At 49.3% G+C, this 13,604-nt stretch overlaps 2 protein-coding genes across 15 annotated transcripts in view; both read left to right on the plus strand.

Annotated features, from left to right (window-relative positions):
• Window positions 1-5,755, plus strand: part of C18H19orf18 (chromosome 18 C19orf18 homolog) — a 28,537-nt gene extending 22,782 nt beyond the window's left edge. For 4 of the 5 annotated variants that reach the window (XM_070063382.1, XM_070063381.1, XM_070063380.1 and 1 more), the window contains 2 exons: window positions 4,027-4,193; window positions 5,470-5,755. In XM_070063382.1, coding sequence (XP_069919483.1) covers window positions 4,027-4,193; window positions 5,470-5,588 — 286 coding nt within the window. In that variant the 3' untranslated portion in view covers window positions 5,589-5,755. Of the gene's footprint in view, window positions 1-4,026; window positions 4,294-5,469 lie in introns of all 5 variants that reach the window. The other variant, XM_008249002.3, reaches the window with a different exon arrangement.
• Window positions 5,756-7,270: 1,515 nt separating this feature from the next.
• The window catches only part of LOC108175681 (zinc finger protein 256-like), a 103,614-nt gene continuing 97,280 nt past the window's right edge, over window positions 7,271-13,604 (plus strand). For all 10 annotated transcript variants that reach the window (XM_070063338.1, XM_070063341.1, XM_070063342.1 and 7 more), the window contains exons 1-2: window positions 7,271-9,495; window positions 12,151-12,277. In XM_070063338.1, coding sequence (XP_069919439.1) covers window positions 9,463-9,495; window positions 12,151-12,277 — 160 coding nt within the window. In that variant the 5' untranslated portion in view covers window positions 7,271-9,462. The remainder of the gene's footprint in view (window positions 9,496-12,150; window positions 12,278-13,604) is intronic.

Consider the following 13,604-nt stretch of genomic DNA (forward strand, 5'->3'; position numbering starts at 1 on the left):
TTTAGACAGACACGTTTGTGAAGTAAAATATATTTTTTACAGTATTGTAAAATGATCTTGATATTTTGGAAGGAATCTTATGAATGCAAAGCAGAAAGGCTGACCCCTCTGTCACTAGAAACTTGTGGATGCAGTCTTGGGTAGTAGCAGCTTTTGGGAAGATACTTCAGTATGTTTGCACAAATAAAACTCAGGGTCCTACTCCTTCAAGTGAAGAGAACATTCTGACATTAGCAGTGGGCAAGTGGCCAGGGCCAACACATTGTGATCCCTACTCCAGGATTCAGTCCTGAGATTCCATTACACCCCTCAGAAACTGCATTTGCTCCGTTACAACTAGGTGCAAAAACAAGGGATACCTTACCATGTATGGAATATTTTTAAGGTAGCCACTTTAAGATCACCTTGAACTACGCTGAAGAAAGGCAAAATGACATTAAATATAAAATGGAAGAATGCTTGCATGAGAGAGAGTGGGAGCTGGATGTTGGTTCTGGGTGATCTAATGTAATCTACATTGACTTAATTTATCTAACTGCAGTTTATGTGTGTTTCGTTATTATAAAGATGTTAACAAATGAAAGTTAAATCATAAGACACATCTCCTGGGGCTGGCGCCATGGCTCAATAGGCTAATCCTCCGCCTGCGGCGCTGGCACCCCGGGTTCTAGTCCTGGTCAGGGCACCGGATTCTGTCCCTGTCGCTCCTTTTCCTGTCCAGCTCTCTGCTGTGGCCCAGGAGTGCAGTGCAGGATGGTCCAAGTCCTTGGGCCCTGCACCCACATGGGAGACCAGGAGAAACACCTGGCACCTGGCTTCGGATCAGCGCGGTGTACCGGCCGCAGCTGCCATTGGGGGGTGAACCAACGGAAAAGGAAGACCTTTCTCTCTGTCTCTCTCACTGTCCACTCTGCCTGTCAAAAATAAATAAATAAATAAATACAAGTATTAAAAAAAAAGACACATCTCCTGGACTTTTTAGTGTTCAATTAAGTTCTTGAGCTAAAATAAATTCTATGGCTGTCACATTTGTGTTAACCCATTTAGTGCTACCTCACTGAGGCTGAGGAACAAGGAAAAACATGTCCCAGATACATGTTCTTATGTAATTTTTAGTGATTTTTTTTCCAGAAGTAGGTTTTTTACAATATTGTTAGTGGGGTTGTTTTCATTTAAACCAGGAAAGTAAAATTATAATTAATTCAGGTTTTGGTATAGATAAAATATTTAAACTTAAAATAATACCATAATTTTTCATTCAACAGCTTTTAATTTTTAAATATATTTTAACTTCTTTGGTATTTTGTAAAAGAATAATCACTAAAAATATGTCCACCATGTATATAAAGACACATTTTTCCTTATGAGTCAGGCTCCCCCATGGTTCAGCGTGGCACTGTTGGATCCTGCCTTTATTTAAAATTTCAATATTTGTTTTATCATGGATTTTTAACATTAATTTCAATTTTCAAAATTTGTTTACTTGAGAAGCAGAGAGAGAGAGAGAGAATGTTCCCATCCACTATTTTTTTTAAAGATTCATTTATTCATTTGAAAGTCAGAGTTACACACAGAGAGAAGGAGAGGCAGAGAGAGAGAGAGTTCTTCCATTCACTGGTTCATTCTTCAGCTGGCTGCAATGGCCAGAGCTGTGCTGATCCAAAGCCAGGGCCAGGAGCTTCTTCCGGGTCTCCCACACGGGTGCAGGGGCCCAAGGTCTCGGGGCATCCTCTACTGCCTTCCCAGGCCATAGCAGAGAGCTGGATTGGAAGTGGAGCAGCTGGGACTCGAACCAGTGCCCAAATGGGATGCCGGCACTGCAGGCATTGGCTTTACCTGCTATGCCACAGTGCTGGCCCGGCCCATCCACTATTTCACTCCCAGATGCAAGCGATGAATCCTGGCCAGGGTCAAAGGCCAGGAGCCTGGAACTGTGTCCAGGCCATAGGAGTGAGTTATCACCTGCTGCCCCGCAGGGCCTGCATTAGCAGGAGTCTGGAACCGGGAGCAGAGCTGGGGCTCTAGCTCGGGCACTCCACCATGGGATGCAGGTGTCCCAAGTGTCCTAAGTGCAAGGCCAAACACGTGCCCGCATCCAATTTTTGAAAATACAAGTTAAAACATTGGCTTTCCTCCTGGGTTTTTGGTATTCTCTTAAGTTGTATGCCTGAGATGAGGACTTCACTCTTCTTGCCCTGTTTGATTGTGTTTGATATGTTTATGACCAGGCCAGTGATTGTGGCCTGACAGTGTGCCTCTGGAGTGCCGCTCTCACCCTCCCTCCACCATTGCTAACCCTCAAAGTGCTTTTATTACCTATGTCACACAGACCTAGGACAGTTTTTATGTTAGGAAAAAGTAACACACGCTGTCATCCAGTAGCACATAAACACAGATACACAATGAGCCAAGGAGCTCCTTCCAGGGCTGGGCTCATGGGAAGGTGACTGAGGCATTTGCCTCTGGTGTAAAATTTAAGGGGGTGCAAAAAAACTCAGTAATCAGAATAAATAACATTTAAAAAAGGTTTAGTTATTTATTTGAGAGACAGAGTTAGAGAGAGAGAGGGAGAGACAGGGAGAGAAATCCATCTGCTGGTTCACTCCCCAAATGGCTGCAACAGCCAGAGCTGGGCCAGGCTGAAGCCAGGAGCCAGGAGCTTCACCCGGGTCTCCCACATGGGTGGCAGGGACCCAAGCGCTTGGGCCATATTCAGCAGCTTTCCCAGGTGCATTAGCAGAGAGCTGGATTGAGAGTGGAGTGGCCAGGAGTCAAACCTACACCTATATGGGTCACCAGCACAGCAGGCAGTGGCTTCACCTGCTACACCACAGTACCAGCCCTGATAAATAACATTTTAATGTAGTATTCTAAAAAAGTATTTATTTATTTAAAATGTTACAAACGGGAGAGAGAGAGAGAGAGAGAGGGAGAGAGAAAGAGAGAGAATGCACTGGTTCACTCCCCAAATGGCCAGAATGGCTGAGGTTAGGCCAAGCCAAACCTGGGAGCCTGGAGCTCCATCCAGATCTCCCACATGGGTAGCAGGGGCCCAAGCACTTGGGCTATCTTCTGCTGTTTTCCCAGACACATTAATTAGTAGGGAGCTGGATCAAAAGTAGTTGAGTTGGACTTCAACTAGCGCTCATGTGAGATGCTGGCATGATAGGCTGTGGCTTACCTGACTGTACACCAGCCCCAGATGTAGTATTTTTTTTTTTTAATTTGGATTAATGCCAAAAATGTATCAGTTTTAAATATAGGATTAGCTCCTCTGCCTAGTGGTGCTGGCGCACCGGGTTCTAGTCCCGGTGGGGGTGCCAGATTCTGTCCTGGTTGCCTCTCTTCCAGGCCAGCTCTCTGCTGTGACCCGGGAGTGCAATGGAGGATGGCCCAAGTACTTGGGCCCTGCACCCCATGGGAGACCAGGAGAAGCTCCTGGCTCCTGCCTTCGGATCAGTGCAGTGCGCCGGCTGCAGTGCGCCGGCCACGGCGGCCATTGGAGGGTGAACCAACGACAAAGGAAGACCTTTCTCTCTGTCTCTCTCACTGTCCACTCTGCCTGTAAAATAAAAATAAAAATAAAAATAAAAAAATATAGGATTAGCAGCAGTGCTGAACCAAGCCTTACAGGAGCCTGAGCAAAAGGAAAAATCAGTAATACCCATCCCTTCTTTATTTAAAATGTTGACTTTTTGATTTATCATGGATTTCTTAACATTAATTTTATGTTGTAAAATATGGCATTTAAATATGATTTTTCTTGATTATGGAGATTTTTGGTTATCTCCTAAAGTTTTATATCCAAGTCAGGTACTTGATTCGCTCCTAGTCCTGACTTTGTCCCATGCTTTGGGTTATCATAATTACTCCTTACTCCAGAAAGTGGCATTTCTCACCTCAGAAATCTGAGATGCTACTGTGAGTAGTCTGGATTATAATCTGTTTCTGCCTTCCTCACGTGATTAAGACATGATGAGTCAGCGTGAAAGCTGTGCTTCTGAATTCGCTTCTGTCATTCTCCAGTAGACTAGTCAAAGCCGAGGAAAGCCAGCAACTTGCGCTGCTTTATGAAAACGTCAAGATCTCGTTCTTAGAGGAAGAGGAGGGCTCTGAGGACGACGCCCGCCAGGATGAGTCCACTCACCTGCTTCCAGAGAATGAGAAGGAACTGGGGAAGTTCATTCATTCAGGTAGAGGATCCAGCAGTTTGACTTGCCGGAAGAAACCTAGGCTGGCAATGATGGTTGGGTTTTCAAAGGCAAAGATAAGTGGGAGCTGATAGAGTCTGAGGTAAGGAAGGTGAGTGTTTATGTCCATACCTATGAGAATTGTACAGAGGGGCAAAGAGCTGTGTCATCGCTTGGTTCCTTTAGCAGGGAAATTCAAGGATCAAAATCAGAGTTCGGGAGACAAACATTTTCCAGGACAGTTTTTGTAATCGTGCTTATTAAGGTGCAGTTCTTATGTTTAGACAACAGACAGGCAAGCGGTCTCTTGCACTGTTTTCCTCAGTCTGATGTAGGAATAGATTCCAGGCCAATAGACATAAGCTACTTCCCCTGGGTGATGATTCCTGTGTGAGAAATCCTGGTCACTGATGTATTCTGTGTCTGCCTGTGAGGAGATGGTGACCTACAGAGTTACGCACAAAAAATCCGACTTTGTCAACATCCTGAGAGTCTTGGGCACCCATTTGGAAATTCCTCCAGCAAAAATATGTAGAGTTCGTCACACACGTTCAGTCATACCCACCACCCCTGCATGGGTTTCCTCTCTCACGGCTCCATGCACAGATACCCAGAAAGAGGCTAGAGCCAGGAGTAGAAAAGATCATCGATGCTTACTGAGGTAAGCAGCCCTTGTAACCTATGGGAAATATTTTTGATGTCTTTTTGTTAAATTGGATGACAACTTTCCTGCATTTTTTAAGAAAAGATTTTGTTTATTTGAGAGACAGAGTTATAGGCAGAGGGAGAGACAGAATTCCATCCGCTGGTTCACTCCCCAAATGGCCTCAATGGCCAGAACTGGGCCGATCTGAAGCCAGAAGTGAGGAGCTTCTTTCAGGCCTCCCACGTGGGTGCAAGGGCCCAAACACTTGGACCATCTTCCACTGCTTTCCCAGACCATAGGCAGAGAGCTGGATCTGAAGAGGAGCAGCCAGGACATGAACCCGGTGCCTATATGGGATGCTGGCACTGCAGGCAGAGGCTTGGCCTACTACACCACCATGCTGGCCCCTTTTCTGCATTTTAAACTGGATATTTAAAAGGCTGACTATAGAAAGTGGGAAAATAATTTTTGAAATTCAATTTTCACCATTCTATCTGATGAATAACACCCATAATCCCCTGGAAATTTCATTGTTTGTGCTTAAATTTTCCATACTTTTTTCTCTCATCTCCTTTATCTCCATTCCTCTTCCTCATTTATTAGTTTCTCAATAACACTGTTTCTGTATTTTAGTTATTAGAGCAAAACGAAAGGAAAATTTTGAAAAGAAGAAATTGAGAGAAGAGCAAAAGGTAGTAAAAGACAATATAACAAGGAAGGCTATGCAGAATTCAAAAATTGGAAATTTCTGAAAGGAAACGAAAGAGCTGCAGGAGGTGCTAGCCAACGCAGAGAAGGCACAGGGATGACAAGCGACGGCGAACCTGAGCTTGACTGCTCCCAGGAACTTTGTAGAGCAGCGCTCTAAAGAAAGGAGCGCTGGACATATTCAACAGAATAAATTCACGTGACACAGGAATTCTTGTTTCTTAGCTCTTGCAATTCATGAATAATTATGACTTAATTGGAAAATAAGAAAAAAATTTAAGTGTGAAAGAAAAATTGTCAAGATTCCCCCCCCCCAAAGATTTTATTTATTGGGGCTGGTGCTGTGGTGCAGCAGGTTAACGTCCTGGCCTGCAGCACCAGCATCCCATATGGACGCTTGTTCTAGTCCTGGCTGCTCCACTTCCAGTTCAGCTCTCTGCTATGGCCTGGGAAAGCAGTAGATGACCCAAGTGCTTGGGCCCCTGCACCCACGTGGGAGACCCAAAAGAAGCTCCTGGCTTCTGGCTTCTGATCGGTGCAGCTGCAGCCGTTGCGGCCAATTGGGGAGTGAACCATCGGATGGAAGACCTCTCTCTCTCTCTCTCTCTCTCTCTCTCTCTCTTTCTCTTTCTCTCTCTTTCTGCCTCTCCTCTCTCTGTGTAACTCTTTCAAATAAATAAATAAATCTTTAAAAGAAAAAACACTCAAGACTTAAAAAAAAATTTTATTTATTTATTTGAAAGGCAGAGTTACAAACAGAGGGAGAGACAGATAGATCTTCCATCTGCTTGTTCATTCCACAAATGGCCACAATAGCCAGAGCTGGGCCAAGCTGAAGCCAGGAGCTAGGAGCTTCTTCTGGGTCACCCATGCGGGTGCAGGGGCCCAAGCCCTGGGGCCATCTTCCACTGCTTTCACAGGCCAAGAGCAGAGAGCTGGATTGGAAATGAAGCAGCCAGGACTCGAACCAGCATCCATATGGAATACTGGCGCCACAGGTGGAGGCTTAACCTATTATACCACAGCACTGCCAAGACTTCATTTCTTGCTCATGACCGGAAATACACACGATTTCTTTGGACAATCCCCTAGAACATGCTAGGGAATCACTTTCATTAAAGAAAACTTTCCCAGTGATATTGCCTATCAACTCCAGTAGTTTGTATCCACTTTCACATAAGGAAACTGAAGAAGTCACAACAAACATGACGTCAGATTGAGACACTCATCCCTGTGAGGCTCCCGCTCTGTTGAGAAGAGTAGGCTGGCAGGCAGGGGACAGTGAATTAACCAAGGACAGTGAGTGCCAAAAGCTGAGAACGGCCAAGGGCTCTGAGAATGCAGAACAAGATTTAGTATAAGTGGGACCATTGCTATGGAAAAGAGTCTGATTGCTTCTCAGAAAGCTACACATGAAGTTACTACATGGCCCAGCCATTCTACTCCTAGGTATATTTCAAGAGAATTGAAAACACATATCCATAAAAAAACTGCACACAAATGTTCATAGCAGCAGTATCCATAAGACTTGAAAGGTAGAAAGCACCCACACGTGCATCAACCAGAGTGGATAGATGAGATGTAGTGTACCCGTACACTGAGATATTTTTCAGCACTAGATAAAGAACGAAGTACTGATGCATGTTGCAACGAAAGTGGACCTTGGAGACATGCCAAGTGTAAGAAGCAGACACGCACTATTTGACTCCATTTGTGTGTGTGTGTGTTTTTTTTTTTTTTTTTTTTTTGACAGGCAGAGTGGATAGTGTGAGAGAGAGACAGAGAGAAAGGTCTTCCTTTGCTGTTGGTTCACCCTCCAATGGCCGCCGCGGCTGGTGCACTGTGGCCGGCGCACTGTGCTGATCCGATGTCAGGAGCCAGGTACTTCTCCTGGTCTCCCATGCGGGTACAGGGCCCAAGGACTTGGGCCATCCTCCACTGCACTCCCTGGCCACAGCAGAGAGCTGGCCTGGAAGAGGGGCAACCGGGACAGAATCCGGCACCCCGACCGAGACTAGAACCTGGTGTGCCGGCACCGCAAGGCGGAAGATTAGCCTAGTGAGCCGCGGCGCCGGCCTATTTGACTCCATTTGTATGACATGCACTGAATAGGCAAGCCTATAGATGCAGATAGTCAGTTATCTGTTCCACGAACTGGAGGAGAGAAAGGGGGGTAGGGTTCAGCTAGTGGATTGTGGATTTTGGATTTCTTTTGGGGGGGGTAATGAAAATTTTAAAAGTGAAGTTGGTGGTATATGAATTAAATCTCAATCAAGCTGTTAAAGAAAAAGATTAGGTCTAACTTGAGGTTGAACTGAAGCCAGATCCAGGTCTTCTGATTTTTTTATTTCTTTCTAGTTTTCTTAGTTGAAATTTAAAAAATCAGGACAGATGATTATATTAGAACAGGAGGAGTGTATTAGGGGTTGGGAAAGCTCAGCAGCTGGATAGTGAATTGAAGAAGGGGTTACCTGGGTAGTGCAGTGAGGAGGGCCCACTTGGCAGCAGGACAAAGGACTTGCCAGAATGCCACAGAGATTCACAACTCCTCCGGCACTGAGGGACCCTCAGGGTCCCTTCCCGTAGCCTCAAGGCAAGAGCCACACCCAGCCTCTCAGAGACCCTAACACACAAGACTGCCAACTCCAGGAAATCCTACCATACAAGACTGCTGTGTTAGTCTGCCCAGGCTGCCGCACACTGTGACTTCTCACATGCTCAGCCAATTCTGCTATCAATTTATCAGATATGGGTTCTCTTTAGAGCTTCACTTTTTTCACCATCAAGTGGTAGTTCTCAGACACATTTCTGCCACCAGTTTTGAAGCACTACATAGACAACCTAACAACTCCCTGTAACTTGAATTTTACAATGGTTTCTCTAAGTGTCAGTGCCTCTTGCAGAGCAATCCCTGCAATCATGGGACTTGATAACCAGTTCCTGGCAAGGAGAAGAGACCCCGGGTGTGAGATCCCCCTCCTATTTCTGGGCTGACAGCACCAGTGCCTGCACGCTCCACCTGTGAGCGCTCTCACCGACTGTTTTTATTGAAATAGCGTTTCTTTGTTGTTTTTGAGATACCAGATTCCATAAAGGAAGCTAACATGAGGAAACGGAGAAAGAGTACGTGTGGAAGTGTTGCTCAGCACTTGGACACGAGAGTTCACTATCCCTGCAGAAGTATTTTCTGTGGGAACAGAGCGCTGCCGCAGAGAGCCTCGGCTTCGCCCTCCGCCTTCCTTGCCACGCCTGCTATCTGACTGAACATGGGAATAGAGACTGGGGAAGCTGCCTAGTGCTGCAGGGCACATCTGTTCGAATTGCAGCACGACCATTTTTATTTGCTTTCTCCACCACTGGTCACATGTGTGACTGAATAACAATGTAATGCACGTGACCTTTGGGAGCAATATATATATTTATATATATATATAGAGAGAGAGAGAGAGAGAGAGAGAGAGAATATATGTACAAACACTTGAGTAGATAGTTGAAGACCACAGAAGGCTCCTTCAACAAAGAGCGAGGTCCCTCCCCCGCTCTAGGACCTGGAGACCCCAGCGCCCGCGCGGTGGAGTGAGGCCTTTAGTCACGGAGGTGGGCGCAGAGCGCCCCAGCGCGTCGGCTGTGGAGCGTGGGAACTACATTACCCAGAATGCCCTGCGTCGGCGACAACGACGATGAGCCAATGGGGTGTCAGAATGTGCGCCAGGTCGGGGCGGGATTTCCGGCGACCTCGTGGCGGTCGTTTTGGCTTTTATGAGATGTGCTCTCCGGGTTAGAGGCTCCCGGACACCGGGTCCTGGCCGAGGTGGCCCGGCCAGAGAGGCAAGCGAGGCGGATCTGAGGGTCGGCGACGCCGCCTGGGTGACCGCGCCAGGGCCGGGTTAGGAGTCCCGGCTCGGCTCCCGAAGTCCGATGGCGCCTGCCTCGCAGAGGGACCCAGCTCAGGTAAGTGCTAGTCCTCTGCACCTCGCCCGCGCTCACCCAGCCGGGACCTACAGCTCGGAGTGAGGAGCACCCGCCCCCGTCCCTGCAGCCCAGGCCCCGTGTCTGGGTCAGCGAGGCTGGGGTCCCCGTTCCTGACAGCCCTGAGACTGGATGTGGCAGAGGGTGACCGCCCGAGGGACAGCTGACTGACAGAGGACACGGAGCCCCGAGGCACCGTGGGTGAACGGCCAGCCTGAAGTTCCCAGGCTGCGGGGCCAGGCCGGGGCCCGGGGACACCCATTCTTCCAGGGCCCCGATTCTGTGACTCCGGTAGGGCCCCGAGGCCTGCAGAAACGAGCCAGCGGGTTCCCGTCTCTTCTTGGGCTCGACTCCTGCACGCTCTCGGGGTTGGGCTCCTGGGACTTGTGCGTTCCTTTCCTGCAGTCCTTGTTTCCTGGGACCCCGCAGAAAGCTCGCTGGAGGTGCTCCCGGCAAGACACAAGCGCAGGTGCTTAGGGTTGATGTGGACGGGGGAATGTTTAGGAAACCAGAGGTTGCCTCGCTTTCTGGTGGCAGCGGAAGTCAAGATGACAAATCCCAGAGATGGTTGTCCATTCTGCAGGTTGTAGGAAGTCTGGGTGGAAGCCGAGGTGCCTGACGAGGCTTTGACAGGGAACAGAGGGTAGGGTTGGGGGAGGAGGAAAGATCAGAGTGGAGGCGACGGCCACGTCTCAGAGGCACGGTCTGGGAGATGTGGTTGGTTTCTGCGAACGCGTTTTGAGAGGAGGCAGCCGAGTTGCCAATGTGGACAGCAAGGGAGTGCCCTAGGCTGCAGGATGACCTCTGGCCTTTGATACCGGGTGGCTCTGGGGACAAACACTCTGTGAGCTGAGATGACCAAGTTGGTGGTAGGAGTCGTGTTCCCTGGGGATATCAGGAGGGGAATTTTTGGTCATGCTGAAGTCTGAGGCCTTTCAGGGCCTACTTGGTGGAGGTGTTAAGTGGGCAGGTCTGGAAATCTAAGGTGTGGTTCAGGATGCAAACATCCAAAATGTTGTGGCTGCTGTGTGGATCGATGTCGGTGGCATTTGAGGGGCATGGTTGTGGAGCTATCAGTAGACCAAGACGTGGACACGGGCTGTGGACTGGGTCTCTGCTGGGTACTTGGGTTGTAGTGTTGACTGTCAAATGCAGGTGACTGAGGACGTGGCCACGGAGGGAGGGTGTGTAAAAGACAGGACAGCCTGGGCCTCCCGAGAGAAGGGTGGACATGAGATGAGCGTAGAGGCATAAGAGTAGTTGAGGCCGGAGCGGGTGCTAAACCAGCACTGTGGATTCACAGGAGCATGAGAAGACCTTGATGGGATCTGGGGTGTTTCGTTCAGGCTGGAGCATAAGGTCAGGGTCAAATGTGGTCATCTATGAGAGTCAGGAGGCATGGGGTTGGTGGAGGAAGGTTCTGACTGTTGAGGGGACAGCACGTGCGGCACAAAATCCGAATAGGACCAAAGGACTGTGCGGCGCACACCCAGTTCTCCCACCCAAGTACTAATTGGCTCCGATGCTGGCGATCGTCGGAGCTGAGGCGTGTTCAGGCTGGTGCGGCTAGACCTCAGAGGCTGCCCACGCTTGGTTCCAGGAGGCTAAGTTTGAGACGAGGAATGGTGCCCGAGAGGGAGGCCTGTACACAAGGTTTTCGGGCTGCTGTCTCCAGTGCAGTTGATGGAAAGGCTGAGATAACACTGAACCCGGTTTGAATCTGCCGAATGTATTCCAGTTGCTGCCTGCCAAGATGTGATGTGAAGCCTAAGATTAAGGCTCGGTATTACGTGCTGCCTTGATGTCTGGTGAACAGTGTGGCCTCAGATAGCCTGAGCAAGTGCCCCTCACGTTCTCCTCCTGTGGATCTGCTCTCTTAGCCAAATGAACTCCCCTTGTCAAGGGAACCAGAGAAGTTTTTGCTTATTATTTTGTAGCAGGGTTTATTTCCCTACGTCTTAGCATTATGAAAACAAGCTCATCCCATCCTCGGCAGGAACCGGGGGTCCTGATTATAACCCTGGTTATGAAGCTTACATCTTCACAGTCTCGAGTTGCTCACTCTTTCTGGAGTGCTGCTTCCACGTGGCCCTGCTGGAGTGTGGTGTCCTCTCCCAGGCTATGAGTAGATGTGTCTAATCACTGCTCTTAGTCTCTCATCTGCCCAGGAGTAGTGTTATGTGTTTGGTTGTTACCATAGCCTTAGGCCATCCATGGTTTCACGTGGTGGAGAGGAGCTGATTAACACCCAAGTGGCACGTGGGAAGCTGCCTGAGGTGGGGCCATTGGGATGGTGGTGGTTTGCTCACGTGGCTGTGTGACCTGGAGGTACGAGGGGCGTGCGGCCTAAGGAATGACAGGTAGCTGGAGAAGGGGTGTGCCTGCTGGCTCCAGTCCCGTCATACAGAGACTACCCTGGATTTCTCTCTGCCAGGCCACAACCTATGTGGATGTTTGTCCAACTGCCTCCTGTTACTGGTGGCTCTGGGTCCCTAAGGAGACAACGGCACCCATCTCCTGGTTTCTTCTCTGAGTTGGGAGCTTGGGTGAAGGGCAGATAGGAAAAGAGGAGGGGGAAATGAACCTGGAGACCGCAGGACAGGAGCCGTGTGGTTTCATCTGTCCCCATCCCGGCAGGGCACTGTGACTTTTGAAGATGTGACCGTGTACTTCTCCTGGGAGGAATGGGGTCTCCTTGGGGAGGCTCAGAAGCGGCTGTACCACGATGTGATGCTGGAGAATTTAGCACTTATAACCTCCCTAGGTAAGATGCGTGCACCACACAGCGCCCTCAGCTCGTCCCTGCACTTCCTGTGTCTCCGGGGCAGGTTGTCCTCACCTCAGGGCCGTGGTACAGCCCCTGCCCCTGCCTCCGGGAGGGGCTGTGGTTGACAGGACTGAGGAATGGGTCACAGGTCTTGTCGGTTGCCTCACGGATCTCACCTTGTTTGCCTCTCCCTGGCCAGGTGACTTTGTTCAGATGCAAGGCACCTGTGTGTCCTGGGGACTGCGTCCTGCATGTGGCTGACATTCCCTCCTGCCTGCCTCTGCCACTGACACAGTCACCACTCGCACAGACCGTGGACTGTCCCTTTAATGCCTGCCTCTGAAGTTTGCTTTGCCATAGTTTTGTTTCCTGTGGGCTGTCCTGTGCTGAGCTGTCGTGCGTTGGTTGTGGGTGCTTGCATATTCCAAGTGCCACATAGTTCTCACTTGAGGGATTGGGGTGGCAGCCCTTGTTGGTTCACAGGATGGCTCTGAGATTCCGCCACAGAAAAGCGGGCTCAGAGGGAGCCTGACTCTGAGGAGTGGCATCAGACAGAGGCATGATGCCAGGGCTTATTCGGATCACACCAAAAACATGTTTGGTGTCAAAGACAGTGATAGCCACACCTCATTACTGCCTTTCCTTCCTCACTGGATAGTTTTCCAATTTCTCCATTCTGCTTGTCATGTCTACTCTTCTATCTAGTCCAGGTTACCTCCCACATCTGTGTACATCCCACGTCTCACCCGTTCCTCTCACTGGTCCACCTGTAGTGCTGTCCTGTATTGCCCTTTCCATATTGTGTCATGAGCTGTGGACCATTGTTTTTTTTTTTTTTTTTAATATTTATTTATTTATTTGAGAAGCAGAGGTAGAGAGAGAGGTCTTCCATTCGCTGGTTCACTCCCCAGATGGCCGCAAAGGCTGGAGCTGGGCCAATCTGAAGCCAGGAGCCAGGAGCTTCTTCTGGGTCTCCCACGCAGGTGCAGGGGCCCAAGGACTTGGGCCATCTTCTGCTGCTTTCCCAGGACATAGCAGAGAGCTGGATCAGAAGAGGAGCAGCTGGGACTAGAACTGGTGTCCACATAGGATGCTGGCGCAGCAGGCGGAGGATTAACCTACTGCGCCACGGCGCCGGCCCCGCACCTTCATTCGTGAGGTCTCTTTCATACTCTGATCTTCAGAGGCCAGTTCTGCTAGGAGGCCCCAGCCTCAGCCTAGACCCGATTTCCTGATTTTGGAAACAACCCCGTGGACTCGGGTCCTGGTCTGAGCCGTGCCCTTCCACCAGCATCAGCGTCAGTTCACCAGTGTTTCCTTGCAG

The sequence above is a fragment of the Oryctolagus cuniculus genome, chromosome 18, assembly GCF_964237555.1.
Source record: "Oryctolagus cuniculus chromosome 18, mOryCun1.1, whole genome shotgun sequence".
NCBI classification, from domain to species: Eukaryota; Metazoa; Chordata; class Mammalia; order Lagomorpha; family Leporidae; genus Oryctolagus; species Oryctolagus cuniculus.